The 20,900-nt window shown below is 51.0% G+C and overlaps 1 protein-coding gene across 2 annotated transcripts in view; it reads left to right on the top strand.

Annotated features, from left to right (window-relative positions):
* The window catches only part of disc1 (DISC1 scaffold protein), a 32,934-nt gene that overhangs the window by 5,881 nt on the left and 6,153 nt on the right, over positions 1–20,900 (top strand). For both annotated transcript variants that reach the window (XM_072709482.1, XM_072709481.1), the window contains exons 3-11: positions 67–136; positions 1,849–2,002; positions 2,598–2,712; positions 2,928–3,160; positions 5,278–5,332; positions 7,015–7,117; positions 8,109–8,297; positions 16,255–16,315; positions 19,410–19,656. In XM_072709482.1, coding sequence (XP_072565583.1) covers positions 67–136; positions 1,849–2,002; positions 2,598–2,712; positions 2,928–3,160; positions 5,278–5,332; positions 7,015–7,117; positions 8,109–8,297; positions 16,255–16,315; positions 19,410–19,656 — 1,227 coding nt within the window. The remainder of the gene's footprint in view (positions 1–66; positions 137–1,848; positions 2,003–2,597; positions 2,713–2,927; positions 3,161–5,277; positions 5,333–7,014; positions 7,118–8,108; positions 8,298–16,254; positions 16,316–19,409; positions 19,657–20,900) is intronic.

Genomic DNA, 20,900 nt, shown 5'->3' with positions numbered 1-20,900 from the left:
GCTGAGTGTGTTACGGTGATGTGGGTGATTTTGTTCTCTGTCTCCCTCGTCGTCTCTTGCCCCCAGATCGAGTCCTTGATGATGAAGTTGCAAGGCCTACAGCAGAAGGCAGTGCTGGAAGACGACTATGACACAGGTAAGGGGGGGGGGCATCAGCCTCGCTGGGGAGGGGCGCACCAGCTCGGAGAAGCTCTCACCTCCCCGGTACTCTAACACTCGTAAGTCCTTGTCTTAGAGCTGCAGAAAGTTCTAGATTGTATTTGCCACCCTGCTCGTAGATAGGGGGGGGGGGGACATGCTTGTCATGATGGTGACATCTGTGTGTGTGATCTCCAGCCTGATCTTCATATATTACTCCATCCTCACTTTTTCACACTTACCATTGTCTTAACCTTGGTTTGCACAAGCTTCTGTCAATACTGATGATGTTTTACTTGCCAAAAACACTTCCCATACGTGCAGGTGGGAGTGATGTCACACCAGTTTGCAGCCTAAATTCCCAGGGGGCTTCTGATGGGTATCCCCCCCCCCCTTTCAGACAGACTGTGACTGTGCATCGTCCACAGGGGCAGATTAAAATATCTAGGGGACACGAACTCTCAGGTGTCACTGATCTAATTAACCGTTTCCTTGTTTCTGAGCCGGAGCCGGGCCCTGGTGTTTGCCGGGACCCGGGGCTGTCGCCTATGTTTTTCTCCGCCCCTGGTTGTCCTCGCTGCCAATGACAGTCACTCTAACCCTCTCCCTTGGACAATAAGCACATCCTGTCTTTATTCATAGACATATTTAGATCTGAAGATTCTGTTGGGTGGAGCAGCCCTCGGGCTTTGGCCTGAAGGTTACGACCCTGAAGTCACATGTTAGTCTCACCTGAGAGTCAGTCATTCTAATTCCTTGCCCTTGACTTGCCCTAAAACATTTGCATATATAAGTGTATTCCACACTCCCCCAGAATTATACTGGTATTAAATTCAAATTTTGCTGCTTTAAGTCCCTTTGACCATTTTCTCAGTTAATATCCAGCATTAGCATTAATTGGAAACACAACGGTCCATTAATCGAACCTTTGTTTTTAAATGAAGCCTCACATTCTGCTTGCTAGCAGAGGCTGACAGCTGTCAGATCTCTCCTAAATCCAGAGCTGGTCCAGACACCTCTCTCCGCCTGGGCCTTGATTGGGCCTTAATAGACTTTTTATCAATCTTGTGATCCGGTTTACTGATCTTGGTCGTCAGCATAAATTTTGGTCTTCTTAAATTCTGCTCTGATGGTTCTTTGAGGATTCATTTTCTGTCCTAAATGGTGCATCAGACCAACGTCCAGACAGATTGACTCTGACTGCATCTGACCTCCAGCGAATTCCTGGCTGACTCACCAAAGTATAGACAAGATAAAGAAACTTGCGTTTCCGTTGTTACCTAAAAATAGACATAGTGGTCAAGTCCACACCAAGCTGTCCTGTTCATCTCCTGGTTTTGAAATGGTTTCTTTAACTACTGCACCCCCTGCTGGTGCAGGTTGCATATTATGCCCCAATTGTAAAGTCTGCATTTGAGTTCGGCGGTCTTTGATATCTTGCTTCTTCACAGCATAGACCAGTGTTCCGCAGTTCCGGTTCTCAGTTTGCAGATTTGCTTGCTCAAACACATCCTGATCAGTTAATTAGCAAGTATGCAACTAGCAAGTAGATTTGTCTGAGCAGGAAAATCTGCAAACTGACCCTGCAAGGCCAGAATTACGGTACTGTGGCATAGACATTGAAGTCAGAGGCTCCAATCTGATCCGACCTCCATGCCCCCCGACCCTTTGCCCCTCCCCTTCCTGTTTGATGCACGTCTGCTCCTGCAGCGGAGCGTTTCGGGAGGAAACTGGATGAGCTGCGGCAGGAGAGGAGCACGCTGGTGCTGGGCCTGCCCTCCAAGCACCCCTCTGTGTCCCGCCTCCTGGAGCGCCTGCTGGTCGCCGTGCGCAGTGCCCAGCAGCGGGCAGCGGTGGGCAGCAGGTACCAGTCGTGGTGGATGGGGGGGGGGGGGGCGGGAGTTTAACAGTGCTCCTATTGGACTCATTTACTGTGATAATACCTGTTTATAATAGAATAAACATTTTGTTATAATGTGCAAAGTCATCAAAATAATAATTAAAAGAAAATACTTAGAATATTTACTGTTTTAATCTATTAAGGAAGAAATTACTTTTCTGGTTGAGCCTCTGAATCGGATGCAGTTTAGATTGTGTCTCTGAGTACAGTTGCATACTGCTTGTATTCTGTTTTAATTTGTCCTATTTGTACATATTTGGGGGGGACAAAGGCATAGGGGAGAGTTTGATACTGGAGGATACAATTTAATTTAAATGTGGGAGTTTTTTTTTTTTTTTTGGGGGGGGGGGGGGGGTGACGACGAATTAAGCCAAATTAAGTATTTGGGAGTATGTGTCCCTCTGTTGTCCCTGGTTCCTGGGGGGGGGGGGGACTTAATGTCCTTATCCCCTCTGTAGACCATGTCAGCATTGCTTAAGGTTCTGGTGTGGTGTAGGATGACCCGGGTCCAGCCTCGATAGTCCTCTGCAGTGAAGCCTGCATGTTTTGTGATGGACAGAGAGGGCGCCGGTTCCCATGAAGGCCAGAAGGGAGCTTTGTCATCGGGCCAGGAAGGTGCTCAGTGCCCCCTACTGTGGAGAGACCATCTGCTCAAGGAGAAGCGGCTGGTCGAGGTAACGACCCCCTAGGCTTGTAGCAGATACTCGCAAAGTTGCATCTAACCATGATTTGATGTACTGTGGAACTGCAAGACCTTCAGAGCTGTGGCAACTGGCTGCCCCGGTGCTACTGGGTCTGCAAGCATGAGGTCTTCCAGGTTCTAGGTGCTGCAACAGTCACATTTAGGGTGCTGTAGGAGCTAAATGGGGTACATGGGGACCCACTGCAGGAGGAGATGCAGGAGCTGCAGCGGCGGCTGGCCAGCCTGCGACAGAGGAGCACGCAACTGGAACGGGAGCTCCTGCAGGAGGAGCGGCTACTGGGGGGCGAAGAGGACGAAGGGCCGGCCTTGTGGCACTGTAGCCCCGCCCAGCTACACGAGCTCGGCCGGGCGCTGGAGGACACGGTGACATCAGAGCACCGTGCGCAGCTCTGCACTCTCAGGCCCCTGGCCGTGCTCAGGTAAACCCCCGGGCCAATCAGAACCTGTATCAGTCTCGCTGGGCCAATCAGCATTAAGAACCAGCCACATAAACCCATGGATGGTCCAGTTGACTGGAGGAGTCAGAGAAGCCACACAGTTGAAACACACTCTGGTTAAATCCATTTCCTGACTATTGTTTCATTCATTCTGATTGGGTAAAACCATCATGCCCTGTCACTGTCACCTGGCGGGGGGGGACACCAGCACCCACCCCCCCCCCCCCCCCCCCCCCCACTTTAACCTTCTTTTCCTCCCTCTGTCTCTTAAAAGAAGCTGGGAATCCTGCTGGATCCCGTGCGTGAAGACAGTGGAAGCAGCATATTTTTCTACACGTTTTTAAACATCAGATTACCCTGCTGTATTTTTAATCATGCACGCCCCCCCCCCCCCCTCCACCCCCCCCCCCCGCTCCCTTCTGCAAATGAGACTAAACCTCCTGCAGCCTTGTGTCAGCAATATGAATTTTTATTCCTTGTCCTGAAAGCAAATTTCTCCTCCCTCGACACTGACTCGCCTGTTGAAGTTAATGGCTTTTGAGTCAGCATAATGGAGAGTGATTTGCTACCTTTCAGCCTGTCAGAGGCTGTGAATTATCGTTCTTGTTTGTCCTCAAAGATTTGGTGTAACTTCATCCCCCTCTGTGTCAAAGTGCTCTGGAGAAAAGTATGTTTCTCACTGTAAAGTCAGTTAATATGTGATGTTTATTAGAACTGGGCTTGCGAGCTGAGATAAATGACATGGTGTATTGATTTGGCATTTCTGGCCCTTGATGGGCTCCTGGATTGTGGCAAGCGTGCAGTACTTCTTCCGTCCAGCAGGTGGAGTTATCTGCTCAGTGCACCGAACTGGAGAGGTTGGTTGATATGACGGTGCTGTATTGAGGAGTGCTACTAAAAGGTGGTCCTGGTTAACTCCCTGTGTACATCAGACCATAACTGCTTTGCTAATTATCTGCCCCATTGAGTCATCTTGTAGAGTTTCGCATTAGATCCATCAGTCCTCCGTTCCTTTAAAATTGGATCCGTCTGGAAAGTATCTCCCTGAAATTGTAGCTTGAGACCTCATCGATCACAGCAAGTGGTGGTATGAAGCCCAGAACATGAATATATAACTGTGATTCTGAATTAGCAAGACCTTCACACACGTCAGCAGTTCAGCTAGTCCAAAATGCGTAATGCCTGGACTCGATGTATTCGCAGTAATGACATTTTCCAAGAAAAAAAAAGTTCCATGTGGATATGATATGCAGAGCGAGTGAGTTTGATTTTAATGCTGTACCTCCATAGTCATTGTACATGCAGAGCCCCTGAAGTACTGGGGGGGGGGGACGGGGGGGGGACACCTGACAGTGGCATCAATCTGCCAGTCATGGGATTCGAATCAGCAACCTTCTGTTCATGTACACAGTCTATATACCCAGTCCAGACCATGCAGGTGTTATTTGCTGTCAGACACATTTCATGGTAGCTATGGAAGGGCGCAGTTTGCATAACTCTGAACGATCTCGGAGTAGCACGGAAGCTGACGCCGTAGCATTTATTGCATTTACATATTTATCACTTTTTTTCTTAAGCAACATACAAACGAGGCAAATAGCACATTGTAAACATACATGCTGTCGAGGAGTCAGTGAGGCATAAGGGCAGCTAGGCTGAGCTTCCAGTGAAAGCCCAGGGACGGCTAGGCTGAGCTTCCAGTGAAAGCCCAGGGACGGCTAGGCTGAGCTTCCAGTGAAAGCCCAGGGACGGCTAGGCTGAGCTTCCAGTGAAAGCCCAGGGACGGCTAGGCTGAGCTTCCAGTGAAAGCCCAGGTACGAGTGTAAGCAGGACAACAACGGGTAAAGCAAGAACCTAATATGATAAGTGCCGGAAGTGAAGCCGTATTACGCTGGAGTGACTGAGACTGATCTCATGTATTATATTACACATGTAAACCATCAAACGCCTGCTTATCGTGGCCGTCGAGCCCATATTACCATGAATGCAGGAACATAGTCCTGACTCCATTGTGTCCCTGCTGTTGCCTATTCTGAATATATTCCAGACTAAATCCTATATATGTTTTTTTTTTGTTCCCCCCCCCCCCCATCTCACAGACTGCAGGAGAGGGAACAAGCCTTGAACACATCCATCAGAGAGGCTACAGCTAAAGTAAGACTTTGTCTCTCACTTCCCTCCATTACTGCAGCCCCCTGCCTGTGTGATGCATGTGCCGTTGAGCGGGCCCTGGGCATTATGGGTAATTGAGCTCTGAATAAAAGCGGGATCCCCTCCCGGCGGCACTTCAGCGCCTCTCTGCGGGTAATGGGTCCTCTGAAAGCGTGGGCTCGGGGTTTTCAGATGGTGCTCCACTGTCTCTCGCTAGCTCTTCTTACTGCGGGCTGTTTGCACCAGTATTAACGGGGAGGAGGAAGTGGGCCTGGGATCGGGGGCTCTGCAAAGAATGGAGACGTCAGTATGACTCTCAGTGATGGGACTGAGCAGGGTGGCCTGTTTTAACAGTTGACATGCTTCTGGCTAGCTGGCGTTCTGTCCATGCAATGGGTGTTAGCTGTGCCAGAGGTCAGAGGTCATGGATTGACCTCATGGATGAGAAGCTCTCTCTGCTCTTGTTCCTGGAGCGCTTTGAAGTGGGGCCCGGTCCTCTAGGTTCTGTCACACTAACCTACCCACTGGTAGCAGAAAATAACTGCCACCGTGGAGACTGGCCCGCCCGTATTCATCTTGCCGGGCACGGCCCGCCTACGTGGCGCAGGGCTGCCCATCTTTCTGTCAAAGCGCTCGGTGACTCAGTGGTTCTGATGGGTGCGGGCAGCTCTGCACGAAGGGCCTGGAACTGAACACAGATAATGGGCCTTTCAGAAAGAAAAGGCCGCTTTTTAAATAGGTAAAAAGTGTTCATTAAAAAAAGTATTTCTTTGAATGCTGTAAACAAAGCTGTCAGACCTTAACAAAGGTCCTTTAGAAAGGAGAATGTCATCTTCTCAATGCAAACTACTGTCTGTGGCCAAATGAGTTAAAGTCGAGTGCGTCAGACTCCTGTAAGCCTGCCAGGGGGGGTCTGGGATTGGTTGGTTGGGTCTGGGGGCGTGACAGCAGGTTGTCTTTGTAGGTGGCAGACCCGCTGACTGCCTTATGGTCTCAGTGTCCCACCCAAACCAGGAGGCGGTGAAATCACCTTGCCCTCAAGTTTCTGGAGATGAGTGGCAAGGCATGTCCGTGTAGGATGTCAGTCAGGTGATCTGAGCACCTGCCTCCGGGGAATCCTGATTGTGCCTCTGGAATGGAACAGGCCTGAATGCTGCTCCCAGTCCCTGCCCAGGCCACATTGATGTGGGAGATATTCTGTTGAAGGCAGTGATTGGTTCTCCTGGCGTTTCCTGTGGCCCCTCGAGCTGAGGTATCGCGAGCACCCCCCCCCCCCCGCATACGATGGCAGGGTGCTGTCATGTGATCCGGTCCCAGTTCTGCCCAGTGCTGCCTGATTTCCTTGCTGTGTATGTAACCGCTGGACCGGGCTGAGCTTGGCCTTGCTGGACAGCGGGAACCTGGCAAACTTGCCGAATCTGCAGGCTTCTGCTGTCACCATCCTGCCCAGTCCTTTAGCCATCGGGGGGGGGGGGGGGGATTCTGGGAGGCTGGAAGCTGAGCCTTTGCCAGCCTGACGTTGCACTTGGAGCAGTGAAAGGCCCCGGTGAGCGTTTCCTGTGTGTGTCCGGCTGTTTGGAAGGGTGCCGCTTCGCATTCCTGCACCCCCTCCAGCCCCAGACCGACGCCATGCAGATCTGTAGCTCATCGGAGCTCCACTCCCCCCCCCCCCCCCCCCCCCCCAGGTGGTCATGAGTCAGAAGCTGGGCAGCAGTCTGCGGAGGAAGGTCAGCGAGAGCGAGACGCAGCTGTTGGCTCTGCACGAGGCCAAGATGGCCGCCATCTCAGGTAGTGCCCCCGACATGAACTGACTGGGAGAGTCTGTCCTCCCTCATGGACGTACGAGGCTTCTGGCTGTGCTGCATCCGGCCTATGACCTACCGCGGGGGGGTGCTGAATGTGACCACAGAAATGATCCAGTGGCTGGGAACAGGACTGACTAGTAGTTACTTAGTATTGGTAAATCGTTATTAATAAATATTTTTGGTGCATTTTTAGTGTTAATGGTGAATCCTTTATTTACCATTTGCACAAGTACGTTGGAATGCTTCAGCAACCCCAGCTTGCTCTCCGCTGCTTGGGGGTCACCAACATGCGGTGCCCCTGGGGCTGGGGGTTAAGGGCCTTGCTGAAGGGCCCACGGACATGTGGCTGTTCTGTTGAGGCCGGGGCTCAAACCGGCAACCCAATCACAGGCACAGAGACTTAGCCCGCTGAGCCAATCACCATTCAGTAGTTTATCAGAACCAGAAAACTTTTAACCAGGAGAAAATTGTTTGTGATTACCACTGAAAAGAACAGAAATAGGCAATACGCAGTATCACATACAACCATTTCTGTACATCACTTAATTCAGGGTTTCTCAACCCGGTCCTCGGGGACCACTAGACGGTCCATGTTTTTGCTCTCTCCCAATTCCCTGCCAATTGGGAGAGAGCAAAAACGTGGACCGTCTGGTGGTCCCCGAGGACTGGGTTGAGAAACCTTGACTTAATTGGTATATAACAGATGGTGAGAAATAGATGAATGATTATGATTGAGTACAGGAAGCATTGCACTAGGAAGATAAATAAGTAGACAGACATTGACATAAGTATTATTGCACGGGTCCTGCTTGATTCAGCAGTTATTCAGTGTGAAAAGCAATCAGAGGGAATGATGTCCTGAGATTCCCCCCCAAAGGACACTGGGTGTGGCCACTTTGTGATTTGTGTCTAAAGGTGCCCTGAAGATTTATTTGTATCCGATTTGTGCTGATGTCCGGCCGTCTCCCGCGCAGGGGGCGACTTCTCCAGCGCAAAGGAGGTGAAGGTGGAGATGAAGTGTCTGTATGGGGAGCGGGACCATCTGGAGGCTCTGGCCAAGAGACTGCGGGCTCTGAGCGCGAGGAGCAGCCAGGAGCTGGCCAGGATGAAGGAGGAGCACGGCCTCCTGAAGGGGGAGCTTCAGGAGAGGGAGGCGCGCTTCGGTAAGAGCGCTGGCGGGCAGCTGACTTAACCACACGCTCAGCGCAGGGTAACCACACGGTCAGCCGCTGCAAGCACATGGGAAACACAGGGTAAGCACATGGTCAGCCGCTGCAAGCACATGGGAAACACAGGGTAAGCACACGGTCAGCCGCTGCAAGCACATGGGAAACACAGGGTAAGCACATGGTCAGCCGCTGCAAGCACTCGGGGAAACACAGGGTAACCACACGGTCAGCCGCTGCAAGCACACGTCAGCTACCATAACAGTGCTCCGGTATAGCCAATTCTATAATAAAACACAAGAGGCTAGTGTTTTAAAAATGTGGAGATACAGACAAGCTGAAATGGGCATCCAGACCGGTTTGCTGTGCCGAAATGTATCTTGCCCCATCAAAACCTGCAGAGCGTGTGAACATGCGACCGCAGTCGATTCGCAGAGCGATACGTAACGGTGACTGACAAATTTGGGGTTATAGGGTCAATGTTGGAATGACACGTGTTTATACACACGCTGCTCTCGGAACAGACACCCCAGCCCTCCTCCGCTAAGGCTAATTCATGACTTCTCTGCTTAGATTGGTCCTCCCCCCAACCAAGATGAAATGTAGCCATTTTCTATAAATCAGCAGACAGCTGCTCTTCCTTCCCTCTCAGCACCCCCCCCCCCCCCGACAAATTATTTTCCCTCTTTTCTTTTCCTCCCATCCTGTAGACCCGAATCCCCCTGTGCATTATGGGTAATTGGCTAACCCTAACCCCGGGAGCTGTCCTGGAGCAGCATTTGGTTCCTGTGAACAAATATTTTGGGGGGGTGGGCACTGTGATGCAGTGGTTAGCACTGTCGCCTTGCACCTCTCCACCAGGGTTCCATGTGTGGAGTTTGCATGTTCTCCCCGTGTCTTCGTGGTGTTTCCTCTAGGTACTCCAGTTTCCCCCCCCCAGTCCAAAAACATGCTGAGGTTAATTGGAGTTGCCAAATCGTGTACCTGTACATACATGTGTGAGTGTATGGCGTGTGAGTGTATGGCGTGTGAGGCGTGTGAGTGTGTGGCGTGTGAGCGTGTGGCGTGTGGATCGGCTCCCAACTCCCCATGATCTTGAACAGGATAAGAGGTTACAGAACATGAATGGATGAATTTCTGCTTATAATCTGAAGCATTTGCCTTAAATCATTTGTGTTCTCCCGCTATTCATAAATGTCTTTATTTGACATGAACCCTGAGTTCGTAGCATGCAGGTTGAAAGTTTTGTGAGGGTGGGGTACGCTCTCACTGGTTTGTAGTGGGGGGGGGGGGGGTAGTTGGTTTGAAGACCTTGTCAGCGATTATAAGTGTGCTGAATAAGATTTTGGAAATATTAGGAGTTTTGGGAGGGGAGTAGACAAAATCTGTGATGAATTTTCTCATGTACTGTGCCACACCTCTGGTGATGGGAACAGCCCACAGATGGCTTCTGACATCAGTGTGAGACCCCCCCCCCCCCCCCCCAAGTCCATTACTCACTTATTGCTCCTTAGAAGAAAGATCAGGTCTCTCTCTGAGGCCGGGATGCAGCCGATAAATCAGGCGTCCAGCTGACATGTCTGGGTCTGCGCTCTGCGTTGGGGCTGCTGGCCCGTCGGTTAGTGCTCAGGGAATGTTCCAGAACGGCTGTGGTGTAGATAATGTGTGCCGGGTTCCTCTTCGTTAATGTGCCTACGAAGAGGGGCATATGTGTCATTAATGTTTGATATTGTTTGCGGTGTGATTAACGTGACCCAGTTCAGACCGCGGCACTGTCTGTGCGAACACTAGGGGGCAGCATTTCTCTGAGAAAATCTATTTGGACAAATTCTGGCGGTTGGGAATATGTGACACATGCAGCAAACATTCTAGATGTTATTTGGTTATAAATATTTTAATCCTTATTATAGCTTACAGGGATAGGTGATACTGTTTTGCTTGACCAAAATATGTGATGTGTAATAATTGTTGTTATGGGATTCCCCCCCCCCCCCCCCCCCCCAATTCTTATTTGCTGCTTGCATGTGACTCACCTGCTGCTGATCTGGTGGAAATGGCATGACTGGTAACCGCCATGAGACCGTGCCCCCAATCCACCCCGTGTTCTCTGTCTATTCAAATACCAGTCTGTTACTCGAACCAATAAATCAGACTCGTCAGAGATGACAATTTGACAAGGTAATTGTCCTACCCATTGTCTTTAAAGACCTATTGTTTGGCAAGCGGATGAAATTAAATACTCCCCACCCCCCCACTCCACTAAGTGTAGGTTGGGTGCTTTTTGCATAACGTTCCAGAAAAGCCACATGAAAAGCGGAGGTGATACCTGCCCCATGTCACCATACTGCCCCCTGTGGTCCCTCAGACTGCAAGCTTGCTGTCTGCTTCGCTGCTGTAAACTGCACAGGAGTTCTTCCGTGAGTCTTACAGAATCTTTGTGATTTTTGTATTTATTCCGTGGACACCCCCATGTCTTCAGTGCCATAATTACTATGGCCTTCACCTCCATGGTCCTGCTAACAGGGATCCTGATGGAGGCAAATGGGGGTCTGGCCCACCCCAGGACCAAAACTAGGGTGATGCTCTTACGATGTGCCCCCACTGCCCAGCCTTCCACGCTAATTGTGCCCAATGGCATCTCCGAGACAGAGATTTCATTTTGGACAGGAGATTTTGCAGGTGTGCTACAGAGGGAGGTGGGCAGGGCTGGGGGCCATGTTTAACTTTGTGTTTGAGAGGCCTTCCAGAGAGCGTGCATCACTTTAAAAAGCTTTGACTGCTTGTCTGTCTATATGAATACATGAGTAAGCATTTGAGTCACTGATTGTGATTAATTCCTGCATTCCTTGATGAAGTGTACCCCCACCATACTGACAAAACACGCGATTTATTTCCTACTTCCTGTTTGTATAGTGAGATTCTTAATCCTCCCCCCCACCTGGATTTCATGCATCACATTAATGGCCAAGGGCAATCTTAATGCAGTGTAATTGCAGTAGACTTCATAGTTCATCCACAACCTCGTGACCTGCAGCGTGGCCGGTGTATGTTGCCTGGTGCCTGGTGGGACCCCAGTTTGAACAGATATCCTCCCTCCCAGTGTCTTACTGGGACGTCCTCATCACCCGACGTGCCTTTAATGGCAGAAACACAATTGTCTTGTGGTCTGGCTCACAGCACAGTCATTTTTTAAATTGAAAGATGATTTTATTTAAAGAAATTAATAACTGATAAGTTTAACAGCTATCCTGAGCAACAATTATCACCTTTACTGTACATCTAAATGTGCCGCATTTACTCTGAAGTGCCTTAACCCTGAGCCACTGGTGCAAGTAGCCGGGTTGGTCCTTGGTTATGGGTGGCTGTCGGTATCGTCGGAATAATCGGCTGTGTTAAGTTCTCAGTTACGCTACCAGTAAGTAACATTTTGCTAATTGTTTTGATGCATTTTTTGGGGGGGGTGTAATGTGTGAGGGGTAGAGAGGTGCTGGGGGCAGAGGTTATTTAGATAATTACGTACACCTGGTAAATAATTAGTAAACGTCTCCGCATCTCCCCGTTTTGGATGACTTTAGGTATTAGACGGAGGGGTGTGGGTAGCTTGCAGTCATGTGACACTGCCAGGGAGTATTGCAGCCCCCCCCCCCCCCCCCTTTGTTTATGAGAAGACGTGCCTCATGACGCCATATTGGGCTGAGAAAGTCCATCCTTCTGTACAGTGATGCCATTGGCACCTTCGGAGTGGCAGGCAAATGTCATGTGACTGACGAGAGCAGGTGATATGGGGGGGGGGGGGGGAGTGGTTCACACCTCCCTGAGCTCTATAAAAGCCTGATGGATCTCTGTATGGCCTCGGGCAGTTTCATTTGGTTGCCCCTGTTCCTAACCTGTCACTGAGAGCCTTTGGTCCTCGCTGACGACTTCCAGGACCCAAATGGCCGCTCTCCCCCCCAAGGGTACTGGAGAGGGAGGTGGACGAATGTGGTGCTCCTCATCGGGGGGGGGGGGGCGATCCGGCACTTGGGGTCACTGGGGTCCCAGAAGAGTCTTCAATGTTCAACAAACAGTATGAAATTAACATCAGCTGTTACATTTTTTAAATGGTGGACTCCAGTTCCCATTCTTGCTGGTTTTAATGTTTCTGGCATGTTCTCTGTGTTAATGTACATCTGGCCGAATTGTTCTGTTCTAGCATGAAATGTTCTACCTCCAGGGTTGTAACAGGTTCTAACAGGCCAAGTACCCATTATGGTCAATTGGGCGACATCCATCTTTTCTTAAACCTCCATCCTGTAAAATAATTTTCAGTTGTGCCGCAGTGAACGCAGTGACATAGCAAGAGGCCCTTAATCACCTCAGGCTGCCCTTGCCGTTTGCACGGTTGATGAAGAAATGGCCATAATCGTCGCTTTCGCTTTCGATTGGGAAAACGCAAACTCCTCTTGTTTGGGCAGAAGCGCTTGGCGCAGGAAGCGGACCAGCGCGCACGACGGCAGATCTGTCAGCCCCGGCCGCCGCTTTGGGTTCCACGTTCGTTCCTTTGCCTGCACTTCTGATGCTGCGTATAATTAGCCAGACCTGTTTCCTCCCTCAGACTGCGAGTGTCGTACAGTCATGTCCTGTTATTGTATTAAGTGGCATGATGAATTTTCCCCTTGGGATCAATAAAGTTTGTATATTTTGTACATTTATGTATCTTGCCACTTCTCCATCTATCCGTCCTGATCAGTGTTTGATTCCTCCACCTCCTTTTATAGGACTGAAAGGTGTTTGCTTTGGATGAAAGCATTGGATTTGGAGGTTGGGGGGGGTTGAATAGTTAATTACTATTAACGATTGATGTAGGAATGTCGGCTGATTTTTTTCATTAACGAGGCTCTGCTCGTTAATGTATAGGAAATGCGGCTGTGCTATTTTAATCTTCAGCAGGTGTGTCCTAGACCGCCGTTGAGGTCTGTGCGCTGCGTTAAGAGCCCCCATACATGCCTCCCCCATACACGCCTCCTTTTGTATTCTCAGCCAAGAGCAACAGGTTTCTCCTCCAGCGGGAAGTGGATTAGGCTGCCCTCCCCCCCCCGTCCCCATGGGGAGAGGCACGGCACGCCGTCTCATCTCCTCCGCCCTCGTTGGAGGGCACGATCAGTCTGACAGAGGGATACTTTTATCCTGAACAAACACAATTGGTCCTATAAAAGTCATACAGAGGCCATTAACCCCAAACATATATTGAATCGGTGAGTGAGGGGGAGGGGGCACTTGGGGGGCCAATCAGCTTTCAGCTGGGGCCAGTGCCCTTGTGGCCCCACCCCTGAATATGCTATATAGCATCTCTTTTGTTTGAGGATCAACCTGTAACCTTCTTCAGACATGAAGTTCGTTTTTTTTTGTGGGGTATAAGTGAAGAACATAAGTGACTGTAAGTGTCATAGGAATGTCAAGAGGGGGGGGGGTTTCATCCGTGGATGGTGGGACTCGTGCACCGTGCCTCACGCTTAGCTCGTGGGCTTTCGGCCCCGGGTTTGGGCTGTGCTGAAGCCTCCTCCTGTTAGTGTCTCGCTGATGCAGAATGGCACCAGGACGTGGGAGATGGAAAGACGCCATGAAGCTGGGCTTCGAAACATGGTCTCCAGGCAGACTGACCGAGCTTGTGGGAGTGAAGCTGCAGAAATACGGACAGGGAGGGTCCGCCGTCCTGCAGCGTGTTTTGGCTTTAAGTGTCGTGTTTGTGCTCTTGGGGCTGGTTACCTCCCCCCCCCCCCGCACCGCTTATTTTCACCGTCACCTGTGCCCCTATCGCAGCACCAATCTCCGCTGTTAATCTGACATGCTCGGATGTAATCAGTCATATTTTTATATTAATTGCATAAACATCTTCAGCAGAGTGCAGTATTTCTCTTTTGCTCCAAGGGTAAAACATATGAGCAGACAGAGGGGCAGACGGTCCTCTCAATCACACACTCATACATGCTCACTTCCTGTGGGATTTGAACCTGTAACTCACCTAGTGTGCTTACGCGTCCTTTCCTTTAAACCCATTACCACCATGTGCTTCTGCCATTAACCCCGAACCTGGAGTCAGCAGCATTTGGTGGGGTGGGGGGGGGTGGGGGGTGTTGGATTTGTCTTTGGTTACAAGCAGGGTTGTGTGAGCCAGACGTGCAGATGGGGGGGAGCTGGTGGTCCTTGGGGATTCCGACCATGGTGCTGAATACAGAGGTCGGGGCGACGGCCTTGGGCTTGCGGGACATTGGGGGTTCCTGTAATTATTCAGCCCGATGAAATTTTGAAAGTAAATGATGCTTTATGTGCTACTAGCAGAAGTGCAGGTAGCGGTAAGCTGGAGTGCAGGTAGCGGTAAGTTGGCGTGCAGGTAGCGGTAAGTTGGAATGCTGCTTTTCACATCCCCCGTCGTATTTCCACTGAGACACACGCACATACAGGCGAGAGCAAAGATTTACTCACGGGCCCAACGGCAGCATCAGTCTCCCGGCTCTGGGATTTGAACCGGTGACCACAGCAGGGTTAATATGCTGTATGAAGGGCTGATTTGAGTTTCGACATGTCAATGGGGGGCATTTTTAATGATTGTGTCCCATGAAAGCGACAGAAGAACACTTTGTTTTTTGGAGAGGCTAATTTTGTGTGCTGGTATTGAAGTAGTGGTTGTATTTGTGATTATGCATGATTTGAACATAAAATTTTTCCCATTTTTTATTTTTGCCTTTTACTGATTGTACAGGACAGTAAAAATAGCTCCAGGTCTGTTTGCCTTTAACTGGAGTGCAATCTGCAGACGTGTTTTTAAAAATAGGGGCGAACTACTTCAGGAATTATATTTAAATGGCGTCCCTTTGCGTTATTTTGGGTATTTTGCCTGCACAAGCATGAAAGGATTTGTTCTCACTAATTACCTCAGTCATCCAGCCAAATTTAGAAGTTTAGGTTTGATGTCTGGTTTTTCACCTGCTGATCGTTACAGAGCAACTACATTACCCAGCATCCCCTGGGAAGATCACTGACCCCTGGGCACCTCAGAGTGTTTCTGTCCGTTTCATTGGAGGCCCAGAAAGACCAGTGGCTGGTGTTTGTGTGTGATGCCATACAAAGTGAACACTCCTGAGATTGCGCTTCTGAATTACCATCGTCAGCGAGTAACTGCCTACCCTCATGCCAACAAAAATCCACACATCGTTTTCTGGCAACCGTTTGTGTTGCTAATTATACAATGCCATTACTGTCAGCTGTCCAGACATCCCAATTGTTTGTGGACAACTGCATCTGCCATATATTAATTAATCCCTCATGTATATAATCGTCAGAGAATGCCGCTGCACTTGGTGTGACTCACACATTGCCATAAATGAGAATTAGAAGGGTTCTGGGTAGGGCTTAATCCTGTGGGGGGGGGATGCAGGAACTGCATCCCGTAAACCTTTCACTTCCTAATACTTGTGGGAAATCCAGATGGTTTGGCTCCAGCTCCAATGCTGTTGCCCTGCTGCAAGTCTCCAGGCCCTAAACTCATCGTACGCGAACCAATTAACACCTCTCTGTTCACTTTCGTACACTTTCCGGAATCTTTCCGCGTTCTTGAAGCGTAGACTGCCACAGATTGTCCATAAGCAGAACGGAACGGGAAGCCAGAATGGGACAAGTGTTAATTAAATCACCTGGAACGTAACTTGGCCGGTCCAGGTTTCAGGTTCAGAGTGTCCGCTCCACTATCAAGGTTCTACCGGCCTCCACCGTAGCTTAATTACCCCCCACCCCCAACAAAGCTCGTATCTTCTCCTCCCATCATAAAGACTGAGCTGTGTTGCCAGAATCGGCTGATCTCTCGATCGATGTTAATGTAAACTGTCACTCGAGTCCCTGCTGTCCTCTCCCATGCGTAATGAGTAACGTGCCGCCATTCCTACTGAGCCTTCCTTCACTCTGTTGCCGCTCCTTGCAGAGGAGGCGCTGAGGAGCGACGCCGTGAAGTACGTCGAGCTGCTGGAGGACAGGCTGCACAGGTAAGGAGGCGTCTTGGGGGGCGAAGCCTCCGTGTTGCATCCGATTTTCCTCCCACTCATTATGCAAAGTAGATGATCCAAGTGAAACCATTCGAGTTACACTAGTGGTCAACCAGTCTGTCACCAATCCCAACCATTCGAGTTACACTAGTGGTCAACCAGTCTGTCACCAATCCCAACCATTCGAGTTACACTAGTGGTCAACCAGTCTGTCACCAATCCCAACCATTCGAGTTACACTAGTGGTCAACCAGTCTGTCACCAATCCCAAAAATTCGACATTTGACAGGCCAGCAAAATTCAGAGCGGAATCCCCCGACCCATGGTCATCAAAACATACTGTCGCGATTCAGTGGCTTTGATGCTCGTGATTGGCTGGGAGCTGGAGGGGAGCAAAAATGTCGACTGTTAGGGGGGGGGTCTCCGAGGACTGGGTTGAGAAACGTTGTTCTGGTTCTGACGGACGGCAAAGTGACATTTTGGGGGAAAACCTGGCAGGCGGTAAATAAACGAGGGACCGGCGGCTGGTGCCGATTGGCAGAGCGGGCTCCCCCGGGATCCCGGACATCAGGTGGGTTTACAGCCGGCGCTCGGGGCCGATTTAATCCAACGGTAAAAGAGCCGCCTTCGCTCGGTGGCTGAAGTGCAGCTTGACATTTACCAAGAGAGCGCCCTTCAAACCGGGGTCTGTGGGCCCCCCGGGCCCCCTGGGGGGGGGCTCAGGACCGGCCGCTTCATCTTGCCTACATCTCCGCTGGTGGTAATTAAATAATTTAGCGTAGCGTGGGTATTGTATTCACCTTTGGAAAGAGGATTCATTTATTTTGTCGCAATTAAACGCTAAGTGCTGCCATATGGAGACCCATTAGCATGAGGCTGCCCTGTTATCCCTGGAGCTTCAGCCCCCAGGTGAGCGTGGTGGGGGGGGGGGGGTGCATTTTTATGGCTGCCAAGCTGATGTGAGGAGAGACGGCAGAAGGAGGAGTGTCGTGCTTGGACTGGATCGCAGGCTGCTGACCCCCACCCCCCCCCATGCTGGCTGGCCTCTTCTCGCAATCCCAGCATCCCCTGCTCTAAAGGCATGTGATCCATCAGTATTAATTATGATGATGAGCAGTAAGCCCCCCCCCCCCCCCCCAAAAAAAAAAAATCCCATCATGCACGGCCCATGTAAATGGTATGGGAAAATTAAGAACCTCACCCCCCCACCGCCACCTCTGCCGCCCCTTCTGTTATTACCAGTCTGCCATGGTTCTGACACCCCCCAGTCATGTGATCTGGGGAGCGACCCACGGGCCAACAGCAATTAAACCCGGGGCCGCATGCGGTCACTCCCCAGGCTCCGGTGCCAGCCGCCTGGGCTGATTGCTCCGCCATCACCTGGGACGGGACGGGTAATGAGTACCGGTGCTCGCTGCGGTGGGGCAGCGCCAGCTGGAACAGAGGGCAGGCAGCAAAGCATGATGGGATGCATGGGCACTCGCCACTTTGGCTCATCATATGTATGTTACCCTGTTACATTTTTTTTTTTTTTTGTGGATGGGTGGGGGGCAGTGAATTTAATGCTCTGAGAAAGGACTCCTTTTGTAACGTTAAAGTACTTTAGGACACTTGTGCAAGAATTCCCATTGTCCCTAGGTTTTCCTGCCTGGCTCACTGATGCGTGAACGGCTGGGATGTAAAGGTCGACATTTAATAACCGAGGGCTACCTTAACCGAGTCAGCCAGCTCTGGACAAAAAGAGGGAAGGGGGCCTATTTTTATTTAACGGGGTCAGGACGGGTTCTTCCTGTCTGTACCAAGCCAGGCAGTGGCGATGACCTGTTTTATTGTTTGCCTTTTACGTTTGGCAGGAAACGCTTTCAGGGATGACATGTGGGCTTTGTGCTGGTCTCATACTGGCCGTACAGACGCGCTCATTGTGTCAGCACGCCGGGGGGGGGGCACTCAGCTTTGAGGTCATGCGGCCAAAGCTGTAGATAATATTTGGGGGGATATGGAACGGGTAAAGTCGACATGTCCAAGACAAACTGCATCCTGGGATTGTTAGAAACGTGTCTTCTGAAAGGAACTGAAGGATTTTTTAGTGAAGGGGGATGATCGTATGATTCGCCAAATGCTCTAACAGAATTGGCCTTAGTAGGGGTGTCAAAGCTGCATTTGAAGGTCTTGGTTATGCGTCTACTGCATGGAGTCACCGCCTCATTGTGTCAGCGGCCTTTGGCACCAGGGAACCTGAAGCACAGCCTTGTTTTCGTGCCACGTGAGTGTCAGGAGAGCAGCCTGGGCGTGAGCGTAGGCTTGAGTAGCTGTTGTCAGCGCTGCATGGGCAGTTTGGACCGGACTCTTTGTGAATGTGCTTCTCTGTGTTGGCGTTTTTGACAGCTTGGCTCTGAAGCTCAAGCCTGATCAGATACCGTTTGTGACAGCAGCGTCTCTGAGAGCTCGGGCTGATGGGAGACCAACCATCATGGCCGACAGTCACAGCGGCAGTCAATAAAATGTGCACCAGCTTAAAGAACTTACTAGAACCCCGCAAAATTTGATAGCGGATTGGAAAGAGAAATGAAAGGAGGTGCTAATTACGTTATTGATAAACTGAAGATTTCAGTCACTGTTATTTTAAGGTTTTTTTAAGCAGGTAGAATTAGACAGATCCTGATGTTTGTGAACAAATTCTGATCCCAGTTTTGATATGTTAGTCAGCCTTTCTGTGGGGGTGTGGGGATGTGGGGGGAAATGCAATACCTGCTGTGACCCCCAGGCCGCCTCCCCTGTCCTCCGTCCTCACCAGCACAGACCTCAGATCTCTACAGCCGTGAGGCAGCTGAGTCAGGTCACCTGTGTCTCCCGTCCGTCATTTTCGAGGCAGCCGCCCTCAGACAGTGACCCCCAGATCAGCACGATCGTTTTGTACAAAAATAATCCGGCTCAGACTCGCTGTGGACTTTCTGGGCCTGCTGGTGTGTGTTTGGATGCTGGGTCCACTGTAAGGAAGACACAAGATTCCCTGCTCAGGACGATCGGCCTACTCTGCCTTGCCGGCCCGCGGTGGGATAGCGGCCGCGTTCACGCCGTCTCCCTCCGTCCGTAGCTGCGGCAATGCGGTGGTGGAGCGCATTTGGGAGGCCGATCTGGAGGCGTGTCACGTTCTGCTGCGCAGCTTGCAGCTCCGGGCGACCGGAACCTGTGGCCCGGATGTGGAAGAGGAGTCCCCCGAACCCGTCCCCCGTCCAGAGGTCCCGGCCCATGACCGGTATGAGCCGGACTGTGCCATGTTGACAGCGCTGGGGGGGCGCTGGTGCCCCGATGCCAACCTGCAGCATTCGGAGTTTGCTAAGGTAAGTGTGTTGTCCTCTGTGGTACCATAAGGAGATGGGTTTGCGTGCTTGACATACCCACTAGTAGAGCCTCTTTAACATGCGATGGGTCTGCCTTCGGTCACCCCGCCCGGAATTAGGAGGCGACCACAGTACGGGTCACATGTCCAGTTAGCCTGTACATCTGTTCATTGTCTGTGTGTTTCCGATACGGTGCAGATGGAGAATTCATAGGATTTTCAGAACCATTTATGTTTTAATGATTCACCAAAGACCCATTTTAAGTGCAGAGCCAGCAAGAATAAAGGCGGCTTTGTCATTTCCAGAAAAGCTACCACTCAATCCTTTAGGGGCTTGGCCTAACCCCCCCGCCCTGGACAGGGTTCCTGTCCTCCCTGGTGCTTTCCCATGGTCAGCAGAGGTCAGAGTTGAGGAGTGACTGCAGCTGCTCCTCCACAAATATGCCTCCGTCTGCTGGGAAAAGCCAAACGGGTCAGGCGGAACCGGGAGCAGCGCCAGGGTGGGTTGCAGACAGGGCTGGGGGGCCTTACTCCCCCATCACAAGTTCTGATAGCTGCTCTGGGTAATTATGCACACAGACGACAAAGTTCTATCTGTGTTGGTCTCTCGGACTGGGCCCTCTGGTGGGGGTCTGACTTCCAGCGCTCGGATCGACCGGATCACAGCACGGCGACAAACGTAGCTATTGCACCGGAATCCGGAGCCGAGCATCTGGCGGCGGATAAAACAGCCGAGCGTTTCCGCGGAAACCCCACCGGCGGTGACGCATTTGGCACCCCCCCGGCGGCTGGCCCTCCTGCAGAACGGCGAATCAGACACTTCGTTTCAGCCGGTTGCATCATGTCATTTGAAGCCACAAAATTTAGATCGGTCTTCAGTTACGACCCCATCACAATATCGGCCCCCCAACCCCACTTAAGACTGGGGAGATGGGGGCTGACTTTGGTGAAGCGGCTCTGGAGCAGAGGGCGTCCGCTTTGGTGAGGGGGGGGGGGGGGCGTCTCACGTGTGTCATGCTGACTTTTACAAAGGAAAAGCAAAGCAGGATCTTTTTTTGCATTAAGTCTTCTGTAGGTGGGGGGCTGGGGCCCCAGTTTTCTTTTTAAGCTCAAAAAGTGATTTCTTGCACATCAAGGAGTGCATGGGTCCATACCTGAAAGCTGACTCAGGCCAGTGGGGCCCAGTTCTCCCAGCATGGTCCATCTTAAAGGCGCAGGCAGGCCGGGGAAAACTGGACACTTCCC

The sequence above is a fragment of the Paramormyrops kingsleyae genome, chromosome 3 (genome assembly GCF_048594095.1).
Source record: "Paramormyrops kingsleyae isolate MSU_618 chromosome 3, PKINGS_0.4, whole genome shotgun sequence".
In the NCBI taxonomy this organism is placed as follows: Eukaryota; Metazoa; Chordata; class Actinopteri; order Osteoglossiformes; family Mormyridae; genus Paramormyrops; species Paramormyrops kingsleyae.
The sequence above is the reverse complement of the archived record's forward strand: the minus strand, read 5'-3'. Positions and strand labels throughout refer to the sequence as shown.